Raw genomic sequence first — 14,296 nt, 5'->3', positions numbered from 1 at the left:
TTTAAAAACGATTTTGTGTGTGCTGATTTTATATTCCAGGACCTTGTTAAACACACTTCCTTTTTGCCTCTTCTCTCCAACTATGTTGATAACTATCATATAAGAGCTTCAATCTCCTTTCTTTTTAAAAATTTTTTAAAATACTTTTTTTAGATGTTGATGGATCTTTATTTTATTCATTTATTTATAAGTGGGGTCGAACTTGGTGCTTTGCACATGCTAGGGAAGCACTCTACCACTGAGCCACAACCCCAGGTCTTCAATCTCCTTTCTACATATAACTATAAAACTTCACTCTGATATTACAATCATTGAGGCCACAGATATTCTTTACTTTTATGGGATATTTAATTCTAATATTTAGATTGTTCCACTTTTATTGTCTTTTGTGTTAGAATGAGTAAACTATTCCTATCTGGGAAATGCTGTCTTCTTTATTCTTCTATCTGATGGCAACTTACCAAAAATAATAAGATATAAGAGGCACCCTGATATGATATAAAGGTCTTTAGACTGTGCTTTGGGAGCCTGAGACTCTAGTCCTTCATCCTTCCACTGAGAGTTCCTCTGAAATACCATTCAGGCTACAATAGGAGACAAATTTAAGACCAGTGTTTCCCAAATTCCTGGCTTGAGGATCAGTAGTGGTGCTTATTAAAAACTTTAGTCAGATCCCTATTGAGATTTACTGACTTAGAATTTTCAAGGCAAAGGCAAATATGCAATATTACTCAAACTGATCTTGTTAGGGAATTTTCGTTTACAAAGAATAAAATAAAGATTCCATTCACTTTTGATATTTGATTCTATGCATACTATCATTCTGTTGCCATAATCAAAAGAATTTCATCCGAACAAAGGAGTGTCAGAAAAACCAATGATCATTCTCTGAAGTTTGGTATTTGGGGTCTTCTGCGAACAAATGAATTGGCGCGTTGCATACAGGTGCTATTTCACCTATTCTGCAGGATCAAATGTCATTGTTGAGGTACAAGACCAGTGCAAGGGAAGCCATGGACAGAATTAGATCATTAAGGCACCTGCTATTTCTACTTGACTTATAAATTCTGACTGCTTCTTTGTTTTGCAGAGTCCTTAGCCAAACTAGGTCTATTCTTCCTAAAAGAATAACCAAGACTAATCATTAATGCTACAGTCAGAAATGAAGTTGTATTATTCTATGGGTAAAGGTTGGTGGGAGAGAGAGGAAATGAAGAGTATAAAAGAAGCTAAGAAAACATGGTCAAAGTCTGAGTTAAAGTTTAGAGAGAAAAAGAACTTTTTGGTTGATAAAGTATTCAAATAGATAATGTGAGAATTTTTCAAGGGATAGAGTTATAAGTTTTCTCTCTCATATTCTCAAATTAAATAAGTAGTCTGATGTTGCCTGATCCTCATGGTTTACTCATGGATTTACTTTGTGGTTTGGATTTTCTTATTCTTTTTATAGCTCTTGGCCATTCTTTCCCCTTTCCATTGGACTGAGAACTAGAGGGGTATCATTTTCTTTTGTTCTTCTCAGATCTTTTCTATTTAACAAAAATAATATGTAGAAAATGCACCTATTGTCATCATGTTTATTCTTATTTTTCTTCTGATAAGGACTAAATATGATATTCTGGAATCATTAGTCTATCCACTGAAAATTCAGGAAAATAATGTTTGCAATAACACCTGAAAAATAACCAGTTCACAATCTCTGCACAAATTTAATTTTTTAAAATAAAAGGATAGATTTCAATTGAAGTGAAAAAAAGAATAAAATTGCAAGGGATGGCATTAGCAATGGAGAGGAATGATTCCCAGATGTTTATCACCCACTCTTTTCTCTAATCTTCTTGAGCCCTATCTTTTAAATTTATGTTTGTAGGACATTTCTCGCTGAACTTTATGATGTTGAAACCAAAATCAACATCTTTCTTGACTCTCAAAGTTAGTTTTGATGACTTTTCTTCTTCAAAACCTTTCAATTCCCTAAATTCCTACATTTCCATTTACATAATTTCCATACCTGAATAATGACCAGAGGATTACTGATGCTAATCTCTACCTTTCCTATGTGTTATGGCATAGCAAAAATTCCAGATCTGCCACTTACTGGCCGTGTGATTTTTTTCATGAGTTCTAATGTTACTCTTGGAACATTAGGTTCTGTAAAATAGAAATAGTAGTGAGAATTACAATAAATAAATATATGTATACATATAACTTATATTATATATATATATATAAATTTTGCGCATTATAGTATCTAGTAAATGACAGCTATTATCCTGAAATCAGTTTTTTTGATCTTTGCTCGAGATGTTGTGTTCTTAACTGTAATTGTTTGCAGTTTTTCTTAACAGATACCCAAATTAGTTTAATCTCATCTTGTGATGTGTGACATATCCATTCTCACTTCCCCATGCCTTACTTTGTATGCAATCATTCTTTTAAACTGGTACACCAGCCCTTTCTTTTCCTGTAGCTTCCAGTTTTGCCTTGAGCCAGCTTCTGAAACTGACACCTACAGGGTTAAACCTAGTTGCTGTAGCCTCCCCTCCTCCCAGCAGTCCCCCTTTTCACTGTAGGCTGGCAGTTGTCCTAACTGCCTACTGAAGCCAAATGCTTGAGGAGAGAGAGAGAAAAGAGCCAGCCATGAATCCTTTCCAGAAAAATGAGTCCAAGGAAACTCTTTTTTCACCTGTCTCCACTGAAGAGGTACCACCCAGACCTCCCAGCCCTCCAAAGAAGTCATCTCCGGTGAGTTCTCAATTCAGTTCTGCCTCTGACAGTAGTAGCCTTGTTCTTTTGGCTTTCCTCCTTGGCCTCTGGAACTTCATACTGTGCTGTATTAGGGTATAAAAACTATTCTTTCTCTTCTCTCTCTTGCAGTTAGATTTACCTGAAAACCAAATCCATATTGAAATTTCTTTTGCTTATGAGAGGAAGCAGCAGGAAGAGGCAGTCAGAGTTTTTATAGTTGGAATCCAAAGTTTTGCTGTGGGTTTCATTGCATATTCTGAGTTACCCTTGGGGAAAAAAAGCAATTTGAATGTCCAGGGAAAGTTGGCAAGCATTCCTGTCTGGGGAACTGTGTGTGATTGTTCTTTCTTTACCAATACGAAAACTCAGCCCTTAGTTACCCCTGTGTGCAGAGCCTTCTACTGAAAACCAAAAGAAATTTTAGAATAGGTCCAATTTCTGTTAGTAAGTACCCTAAGTTTACAATGGGAGATATGATAGAGAAACAAAGAATACATTATTACTTGTTAAAACACTTCCAAATTTATTATCTCATTTAATCCTTATATCAAAGCCTACAAGTAGAGAGATTTTAACAATAATAGTTAATATTTGCTGAGTTCTTACTGTAGACCGAGAGCTAGTATTAGTCTTATTTCTTTTGAATGACAGAACTGAGACAATGAGGCAGGAGTAATGGGATGGCCAAGGTCAGTATGTTAACACAATCAGTAATCATGTCATGTAGCAAGTACAAATAGGTTAAATGAACTCTAGTTACCTAGTTCTCAATCTGTGAGCTAGAAAGGTAAGAAGCCCCAGTTTGACACATATTTCAAGCAAGTTATTATCCTAAAGTAATAAATTTTTATATTCACAGGGTGCCGGTGTATCATCTGTACAGATAAAAGAATAAGTATATTGATTTACTCTATGTATTCATTTATCTATTAATTTCTTCTGGTCCCAAAGAATTTAAAGACTTACAAAGATGTGTATACTTGTTATGAGATTAGAGGCAATATAAATCTCTTGATAAGATTTGGCTCTCCCAAAGACAGATATATCTCCATCCTCCCCCCTCACATTAGGGGAGCTATTTTAATGGGTAAGGATTTGAAATAAAACATGACCATCTTGATATTCTGATTGATATTATTATAACATTGTCCTTTGAGTTCTGGTAGCATTATCACGAAGATGCCATAGAATCACGTTAGTAAGAAAAGCAGACATTTAATTTCCACAGAATTTCAGAACTCTTCACCCAAAGTCAAGGTGATCAATCAGTTTACCTTTAGCAATCTCTGCCCTCCATGTTGAGCTCTTTGCCTGATTTCATCAGCCTCTGAAGGGGAAGCCATCATATTTCCAGGATTCCTTCCAGATGGTGAATAGGGTAGGTGGGGACAAGAAGAGTGAGTCCCCACAATGGAGGAGCTAAGCAGGATACTGACATCTAAATCTAACTGCTTGGGTATCAGTTATTTTATAGGCCATCTCCTTGTTCTGTTCTAGCAGTAAGTAGGATTATATTCTTGCCCAGAGCTCCAGCTTCCCATTTAGTAGTTATGGGAAGGTAGGCAGGTCCTATATCAAGGAATGTCTGAACAGTTCCATATTCAATGAGGAATAAAGTAATACTCAGATTAGCTTCTGTTACTCCTAAGTCAGCAAAGGAAGCAGTTTTAATAATGATAAGAGTTCTTTCATGAAGAACAGAGATATAGATCCGTATTACCTACTATTGTGATTTAAAATAAATAAAATTTTCAGTTGTGGGAAAATGAAGCAGTTAAACCACAGAAAAACAGCTCATGCCTGTTGTCTCTTTGTCGCACAGAAAATCTGTGGCTCCAGCTATCCACTGAGCATTGCCTTCATTGTGGTGAATGAATTCTGTGAACGCTTTTCCTATTATGGCATGAAAGGTAATTTCTTGTCCTAGAGTCACCCTGTTTTAGCAGCCTGATCTCGCATGTGCTTGTTTCCCTTATCGGCTCTTTCTGCCTTGATGCAAATTGGTCTTTTCCTTTGGCCAAGACCTTGAGTAAATAAATGCCTTATGGGATTTCACCTAATAACTCACGCTGGCCAAGATGGAAACCACAACACAGCCTATGAGGATACAAGCGGAAAAGCTCTCAGCATGTGAATTCCATTCTCCTCAGGTCTATGAATGACACTGCTGCTGGGAAGGAGAAGGAAGGGATATTGGAAGCCCCATGTTATCTTGATCGTTGGCCCAGATGATGTCGGGGATGCACTTAGGCTGAAGGGAGGAGCACTGTGTTTGTGTGGTTGTCACGGCCCATTGACTCTCACATGGGCCCAGCTTTATTGCTTGGCAGTCATGCCCCAGTTACTTCAGTAGTAGGAGTGCTGAAAACCAAAATACCTTCCAAGGCCAGAGATCAAATATATTTCTTCCTAAGTCATTTTAATGCATCTATCCTTTTTGTCTCCTATTTTTTTTTTTCCCTCTCAGCTGTGCTGACCCTGTATTTCCTGTATTTCCTGCATTGGAACGAAGACACCTCCACATCTGTATACCATGCCTTCAGCAGCCTCTGTTATTTCACCCCCATCCTGGGAGCAATCATTGCTGACTCGTGGCTGGGAAAATTCAAGTAAGAAAGATGGGCGGTCCCTCTCCTAGAAACTTCACAGACGCATTGTGTAGAAGCTTCTTTCCTCGGTTCGTGCTTAGGTCATAGTAACAAATAAGAATATCTTTAAGACTGACAACACAGAAAAGCTCTTTCATTCCACTATCAGGTTTTTCAATTTTTTCCTATCCTTTTCAGTCAGAGATTTTTTTTTTCTTCTTAAATCTAATTTCAATAGTCCATTCCGTACTACTTGTTTTGATCTCAGTGAGGATTAAGATTGCTACATATCAGCAATTTATAATTTTAGAGATCTTGATGTGGTGATTTGATACTTTCCCCAAATCTCCTCTAGACTGAGTCATCCTAACTCCTTTGGTATCTTCTTACACAGTTTCTCTTTTTAGCTCTTTTGACATCTGTTTGTCTTCTTAGTCTCTTTCTGTCGATTCTTTTTTTTTAAAAAATTATTTTAGTTGTCGATGAACACAATAACTTTACTCACTTATTTTTTATGTGGTGCTGAGGATCGAACCTAGTGCCTCACACGCGTGTGAGGGCAGGCGCTCTTCCAGAAGCTGTTTCCATGAGTTAGAATAATGGTCCATTTAGTTCAGTATCTTTTTTTTAAGTTTTGTCATATTCATATGTGTATATATATATATATATATATATATATATATATGATGTAGGGACACAATACCTTTATTTTATTTAAATTTATATGGTACTGAGGTTCAAACCCAGTGCCTCACACGTGCTAGGCGAGGCTTTACCACTGAGCTACAACAACCCCAGCCAACTTCAGTATCTTTTAAGTCCATGAAACTAGCACTAAGAGACATACATGGTATAATGTGATAGTTGTCCTTTATAACATTGTCCTTCTAAGTGAGAAATGGATCTTGGATATCCATTGCTCATTTATTTTCTGTGGATTCATCATTCATAGATTTATCTAAATTAGCATTTCTCAAAGTGCATTCTGTTGAAAACCTAGTAAGTTAGGTGGAAAAATTAAGTTTGATCATGTTTGACCATGAAGGTTAAATAAAGGGATTCTGTGAAGTAGAAAATGATGCAAGTAGACATGGAAAAGAGGTATCACTTCATGGAATCCCCTTCCTCCGCACTCTTCCATATACAAACCTTTCAGGTTCACCTTGAATACCACCTACACTATGGAGTGTTCTCTGTCTCCTCCTTTTTTACTACTAGCCAGAAGTAATCTAGTCTTCTCTGAACTCTTTTTTTTTTAAACCATCATTGACATTTATCAAACTCTATTTTATTATAATTGTTTGGATATACATCTTAGTCTTCTTCCAAAAACTTGAAGCACAAAGTCATTTATTATATAGTTTTTTCATCCATAGCACCTAGAACAGTGCCTGGGTCAGAGCTATACTACAATGAATGTTTGAATTAATACATTTATGCACTTATGTACTCTCAGATCCTCAAATAGGCACAAGACTAAGATGTGGACAGGCATGAACACGTCTTTTATTTTATTGTGGGTATTTTGAGTTTGTTTTGTTTTTTTCTAATAACAAAATTCTTTTGGCTGGGCGCTGTGGCGCATGACTGTAATCCCAGTGGCTTGGAAGGCTGAGGCAGGAGGATCGAGAGTTCAAAGCCAACCTCAGCAACTGCGAGGTGCCAAGCAACTCAGCGAGACCCTGTCTGTAAAGTAAAATACAAAATAGGACTGGAGATGTGGGTCAGTGGTTGAGTGCCCCTGAGTTCAATCCCCAGTACCAGAAACAAAAACAAAAAATAAAAACTCTTTTTTTTATTAGTTGTTCAAAACATTGCAAAGTTCTTGACATATCATATTTCGTACTTTTGATTCAAGCGGATTATGAACTCCCATTTTTACCCTATATACATAATGCAGATTCACATCGGTTACACATCCACTTTTTTACCTACTGCCATACTAGTGTATGTTGTATTCTGCTGCCTTTCCTAACCTCTACTACCCCCCTTCCCNTTGTGCTATGGGTGTCCTATTAAGAAATTTGGAGCCCGACCCCACAGTCTGTAGGTCGGAGCCAACTTTTTCTTCTATCAGATGCAGAGTTGAATAAAGAAACAATAGAACTCAATATCACAATCAATAACCTAGACTTAACTGACATATATAGAATATATCAACCATCATCAAGTGGATATACTTTTTTCTCAGTAGCACATGGATCCTTCTCAAAAATAGACCATATATTATGTCATAGGGCAACCCTCAGTAAATATAAAGGGGTGGAAGATAATACCATGCATTCTATCTGATCATAATGGAATCAAACTGGAAATCAACGATAAAAGAAGGAAGGAAAAATCATACATCTCATGGAAAATGAACAATATATTACTGAATGATCAATGGGTTACAGAAGACATAAAGGAGGAAATCAAAAAATTCTTACAGACAAATGAAAATACAGACACAACATATCAGAATCTATGGGACACAATGAAAGCAGTTTTAAGAGGGAAATTCATTGCCTGGAGGTCATTCCTCAAAAAAAGAAAAAACCAACAAATAAATGAGCTCACACTTCATCTCAAAGCCCTAGAAAAGGAAGAACTAAAAACTCTTTTGGTAGTGACTTGATATTTTTTTTCAGAAAGAGAGTGAGAGGAAACACGAATTGTGTGTGTGTGTGTGTACGTGTGTGTGTGTGTGTGTGTGTGTGAGAGAGAGAGAGAGAGAGAGAGAGAGACCACATATACAAATAGAATAATGACAACAATCCAAAGAAATAAGCCTTTAGTATTATCTTCCCACCATATTTTATGCCTTTTTTTTTTAAGTTGTAAAGTCAAGAAAAGAAAGATTGTCCTTCACCTTTTTTGAGGGTACCAGGGATTGAACTCAGGGGCATACGACCATTGAGCCACATCCTCAGCCCTATTTTGTATTTTATTTAGAGACAAGAGTTTCACTGAGTTGTTTAGGGCCTCACTTTTTCAGAAGCTGGCTTTGAAGTTTCAATCCTTCTACCTCAACCTCTAGAGCCGCTGGGATTACAGGTGTGTGCCACCGTGCTAGCCTCCTTCACCTTCTTTAATTTGAATCCAAAGTCTTGCTTTCTTCACTAGCTGGAGGAACATAAGGCAAATTTATGCTTTTTAAACTGTAAGTTATTCCTCACCTCCCCTTCTCTCTCTTTCTCTCCCTCTCTTCCTCCTTCACTCCTTCCTTCACTTTAGTTTACTTTTTTCAGGATGATCCTATTTTAGGTCTTATCTTGAGGATGAAAAACCTTCAACAACATTAGAAATATTGTTCAATGGACAGTTCAAGGGACAATTTCCTGAATATGGTCAGCAATTGCTAAAACCCTTTTTCTGTTCAATATTCCAGAATCCAAACTGGTTAAGAGAAAATGGACACCAGAATCCCTGACTCTTGTATAAGGAAATCCATTTATTTTCTATGTGGGAAGAAGTGAGGCTTCCTTTAAGGCCACACAGAGGAAAACTAGCCAATAACAATATAGTGGAAAACAAAAATTATTAAACATATGGTCTCATCGTGATTTCTATAAACATTGACTGAGAGGGTAACTACATGTTAGAGGATGGTATTTTAGTGTCCAGTTGCTTTTAAGAGAGAAAAATATTCGTACTAATAGTTTCTAGTTTTTATATCATATGACCCATGCCTATCAGACTGGGTTCTTGACCTTGTAAATCTCTAGAACTACTCTCTTCAATGTGTTTTTTTATGCTCCTGGATGTCTGCACCTTTTCCTTTTGTCTGGCCTTGACTTCATGCAAGGTCTCTTCCTCTGCATATACCCCTCAGTTTCTAAGACCTAATTAAAAATGGTTCTGTCTTTTAATATCTTTATGGTGAAATAACGTTTGTAACTTCTTCCTTTTTTCTTTTTCCACACCAACTTGTTTGTGATAAAACTCAAGGAATGCTGACCTATGAGTAAGAAAGCAGAAGTTTCTTACTGATGAAAATAGTACTTAAGGAAGTTCATTTGACTTCTTTGGATTTCAGTGTTCTGATTTGTACATTTGGGGAATTGGTCAGTTCTACCTAAAATAGTTCTGCATCCAGTAGATGATCCTATTTCAAATGCAGAATTTTCAAGTCTTTCTTGACTTCTTTCTCCTTCTGGTAATGTTTCATGATGTTAGTTTCCTTTCTTATGCCTTCATACCTATTGGTATTTCATTGAAAAGGTAGCCTATTTTCCTCCTAAACCATTTACACTTCTTTCATCCATTCAATCCAACAATTGGATAAAGATTTGATCTTCCTCTCAGACTCCATCACTCCAGCTCAGACGCCCTTGGTTTATTTGCTTCTCTCTGATGATCTAGCATAGATCATTTCTTTGGGGTTCTTAATAGGTAGACTTTATTTCATTTCATTCAATTTCTCTCTCTCTAAATTCTTTTTATTCCAACAGATAACTTTTCTCAAGAAGATCACACAAGACCTTTTGGGAAAGCCTGTCCTCTCCCCTGATATGCATGGGCTCTAGATTAACCATCCAAATTCTTATTTCCTGCCTACCATGAAATACCCTTTAAAGTCTCTTTCCTAGAAAACCAGTCTAGGAAAATTAGGTATTTAGAATTAAGAATCCACATCCTAAGGTCTCTGTCATCTCTAATGTCTTTCTGATACTTTCATTCCATTTTTTACATTTCATATTAGCATAAACACTTTTTTTTTGAGAGAGAGAGAATTTTTTAAATATTTATTATTCAGTTTTCGGTGGACATAACAGCTTTATTTTATTTTTTATGTGGTGCTGAGGATCGAACCCAGCGCCCCGTGCATGCCAGGCAAGCGCGTTACTGCTTGAGCCACATCCCCAGCCCTAGCATAAAACACTTTTAAAATCATCATAGATATATAGTATATAACTCCTAAGCTTCATTATAATTTTAACATTGTACTTATGAATCAAGAAAATTCTGGTATGGTAGGACACATAAGGAGGATAGGTGGTAAAGTGGCATATTTCAATGTGTATATCTCTGTGTGTGTTCTCACTAGAATTCCTTGCTCTTCTTTCTATTTGCCGTTTGAATTCCTTGGAAAAACAACACACAGGAAGTTTCTACCAAACAGTATAGTTTTTATCAGTGGATGGTCTCCCTCTCTGGTCCTTTCTTACCTTTGGCAATTGTGTATGAGGAAACTGTGGTGGAGACTACAATTAAACCAAGTATCCAAACTACCTAGACTGAACCTAGAAGCTTTTAGCCTCTCTCCATATCCCAGTGTTGGTTTAGAGAAAGTCCTTTATTTTAGCCACTCCTGTTAACTCGGAGTTGTCTTTCTAGAGCAAAAGACAGTCCTTGGGAAAAACACCTCTGGTCAAGGTATCCAGTACTACTGGTTTTCCTAATTTGAAACGGTCATCATTCTGGCTACAATGCCACCCTACTCTTGTTACATCTGAACCAACGTGGGCTGGGGTGGGAGATCTACGTATGCGTGGAATGGGTGTAGAGGAGTAAATATGAGATAGGAACGTGAAGGGAAGAATTGCAGTCCCTTTTCCTAGTCTATTTACTCCATTCACCATCATTTCTACTTTTGTTTCTTGGTTAATTCTCTCCTCCTCCACTCCTCCTCCTCTGTTTACTGAGAACAGCATGAACCCCTGAATCTGTATTACCCAAGTCTCTGGGTAATGCTAATGCAGGATTGACTGACTCATTTAACTTTCTCCACAGGACAATCATCTATCTCTCCCTGGTGTATGTGCTTGGCCATGTGCTCAAGTCCTTAGGTGCAATACCAATACTGGGGGGAAACGTGGTACACACGTGAGTAGAATCATCTGAACTACTTTTCTTCTGTTAGACAGGTATATGTCTCAGGAATTCATTACAGATGATTTTCTATTTTCTTACCAGAGGTATCCCTTTATTTCCCACTCTATAGCTTTATTACCAAATTGGTTAAGAAAAGAGTTTTATGAGCAAACTCTTTGCTATGTTGTCAGAACTCATTTGCTTTTATTAATTAAGCACTTGAGAATGTAGAATGTCCAGTTATTATTCTCTTCATAAAATCCTTTCATATGCCTGAAAACAATTACAACTTTCACACCCTTTGTTTTCTGTCACCTACTCATCCATCCACGCATCTGCATCTCATCAGATATTTTTTTTTAAATTGTATTTCCTTATAATATATAGTAGAACTCAAATTCAAGGTTTGAGATAGTTCTATTTATGTATTGTTCCCATTGCTCTGTCCCTCTTTACTTAATGTATTGATGTTTATGGAGCCAGAGGCATTTGGTAGATTATGATGCTTTGGGCTCAGCCAGTAGAGAGGATTATATTTGCTTAAGAATCAGGTCATGTTTATTCTTGCTATAATGTTCCTATACATGTTTTTCTCTTTAAGTTAGGGATTTTGTTTGAAATTTAATAAATATTAGATACCTCATTAGTGGTTTCTTGTAAAAAATAATTGACACTGTTCCTATTTATTATGATGAATTTTAACATTTTATTTTGTGCTTAGTAAAGGTATGTGGTATTAGGATCCATAAAATCCTTTCTATTGAAGTGTCTCTTTGACTTAGACTGAGAACCAGTGTGTTAACTTCAGTATCCGCTTCCATCTGATGTATGCAAAGGGTAAATGGAACTACCCAGAACAAACATATCTTCCCATGCATATACTAGCACAAAGTATGCTCAAGCGTCATAAAGACAGTTAAGTGCCCATGAATATTTCTTGGAGTAAAGGCAAATGGAAAGTGCTCACCCACCGGGTAGAAATGTGAAGAGGGTCTTTGCCCTTGTGTACATTTCTCCCTGTCTTTAGCACACTATTCCATCTCTGCAGTTGTGTTCAATATTAAAATTATTAGCATCCTAAACTTTTCATTTCAGAATCCTATCATTGATTGGTCTGAGTCTAATAGCTTTGGGGACAGGAGGTATCAAACCCTGTGTGGCAGCTTTCGGTGGAGACCAGTTTGAAGAAGAACATGTAAGAGTCCTGTTTTTTGTTTCCCGCCCCCCTGTATTTTCAAGACTGAAGAGCCAGTATTAAAAGGGGGTACCTGGATTCGCTAAGATTGAAGTCGTCCACTGATTAGATCCTGTCTGAAGAATTGTGTCCAATGCTGGATACTGGTCCCTAATAGAAAAACTGAAACACATCCAAAGAAAAGTAACTGGGGGGAAGATGGAGTAAAATACATATGAGGAAAGATTGAGGAAAATGAGGAGAGTTACCTTGGATAACAATAAAGGAAAGTATCATACAGTAATTGTTTATAGATGTTGAAAGGATGTTAGTGTATAAACCTGAGACCAATGAGTGAAAGCTAAAGGAAGTGAGCTGTTTGATTGATGGAAGGAAAAACTTTAAGCAGTAGGAGTTGGAGGTAGTGAGTTGACGTCTCTTGAGGTATTTAAGAAGCAAGGTAAGCCCTTTGAGAGTGGGAGCTATTGAGTGGTGTGGAGATGATGTAAGCATGTCTAGTTTCTGAGATTTTTGTGAGGGGGGGAAAAAGACTAAATGGAATGAAATAGAATAACTTTCCATAGAGGAATTTGCCTGGCTGATTGTTCCCTCTTTCCCTAAATGCTTTCCATGGTCAGTGGAGAAAAACAGCAATATGACCAAGGTAAATGAGCCCATATGAGGGAGCTATGATGTAAGAGAAGAGTCTATTCTTAGCCAACATTTCTGTCTTCCTATCTTTTGCTCTTAATTTCCTTTTTTTGTATGTGTGTGTTCGTGTATCTATTCCTTATTTTGTAGCTATTTATCATGTTTCTCTTTCTCTCTCTTCCCGTCTCCCTCTGTCTCTCCTTCCTCCCCCAGCCTCTCTCTTACATAGTACCTACTGTCTCTTTCTGCTTTTTTTCTGTGTCTCCTGTCTTCCTGTGTTTCTCTTACCATCATACCATTTAGATTATTTTATAATTTTTATCTGTGCAAGAGTCCATAGATCCTCATTACTTGCTGACCTTGGGAAAATAACCAAGTTTGGCAAGTGGGATTCTATGTACATGGAGCTATACAAATTAGATTAGTGGAATGGGTTTAAATGGGAACCAGAAAAAGAAGCAAAGCACATTATAAATTAAACATGAGGAAGGACTGATTGTGCTACTGTGTCAGGAAAAGATTCGAGGTGCCAGAAAGAAGCACAGCAATGTATAATGAATCATTCATCAGCAACTTTCCTTGAAAGGTGTTTTATTAAGTAGCTGGTTCACAAATATATTTTATTTAATAGGACAAATGCAATTCCAAACTTTTCCCGGCCACTTCTAAGCCCACTGATGTCTTTTTGTATTCACTGGCAAATCTTCCATCCTGCTTGGTCAACAGTTTACTGAACTGCCTTGTGTTTTGGTTCCATTCCTATCACACAGTCCACAAAATCTATCATTTACTTAACTAATACGGTCAATAAACATTTATTAAGTCTCTAATATCTGTCAAATGCTGTTCTAAGAATTAGGGATTACAGGAATGAGTATGGTACAATTTCTGTCCTAAAGGAACACAAGGCCAATGGAAACAAAGACTTATAATGTAAAGAAATTAATGTTAAAGTAGATATGTACAGGCATTGAGGGCAGAATGAGCATTTTTGCTCAGGTAAAGGGGTATAAAAATGTTAAAGCTGCTCATACTGGAGTTTGAAAGATAAGTAAATGTGTGTCTGGGGTTATTAAGTATCTAATGGGATGTTCAGATACTATGGAGGCAGTGTCTGAATCTGTCTCTCTGTATGTACCTCCACCTAAATCTGAACATGTCGGGGAGATGGAGCTAGAGGCACTTTACACTGATGATTTATCCTGTTTGTTTTAGGCAGAGGAACGGACAAGATACTTCTCAGTCTTCTATCTCTCCATCAATGCAGGGAGCTTGATTTCTACGTTTATCACACCCATGCTGAGAGGTTAGGATCCTCTCTTGAAAGTTGGCGGGGGGG

The 14,296-nt window shown here is 37.1% G+C and overlaps 1 protein-coding gene across 1 annotated transcript in view; it reads left to right on the top strand.

Annotated features, from left to right (window-relative positions):
* The first annotated feature begins 1,352 nt into the window (after positions 1-1,352).
* The window catches only part of Slc15a2 (solute carrier family 15 member 2), a 37,198-nt gene continuing 24,254 nt past the window's right edge, over positions 1,353-14,296 (top strand). Inside the window, exons 1-7 of the mRNA XM_015486876.2 lie at positions 1,353-1,368; positions 2,574-2,745; positions 4,571-4,658; positions 5,216-5,357; positions 11,052-11,144; positions 12,228-12,327; positions 14,173-14,263. Coding sequence (XP_015342362.1) covers positions 2,608-2,745; positions 4,571-4,658; positions 5,216-5,357; positions 11,052-11,144; positions 12,228-12,327; positions 14,173-14,263 — 652 coding nt within the window. The 5' untranslated portion in view covers positions 1,353-1,368; positions 2,574-2,607. The remainder of the gene's footprint in view (positions 1,369-2,573; positions 2,746-4,570; positions 4,659-5,215; positions 5,358-11,051; positions 11,145-12,227; positions 12,328-14,172; positions 14,264-14,296) is intronic.

The sequence above is a fragment of the Marmota marmota genome, unplaced genomic scaffold (genome assembly GCF_001458135.2).
Source record: "Marmota marmota marmota unplaced genomic scaffold, marMar, whole genome shotgun sequence".
NCBI classification, from domain to species: Eukaryota; Metazoa; Chordata; class Mammalia; order Rodentia; family Sciuridae; genus Marmota; species Marmota marmota.
The sequence above is the reverse complement of the archived record's forward strand: the minus strand, read 5'-3'. Positions and strand labels throughout refer to the sequence as shown.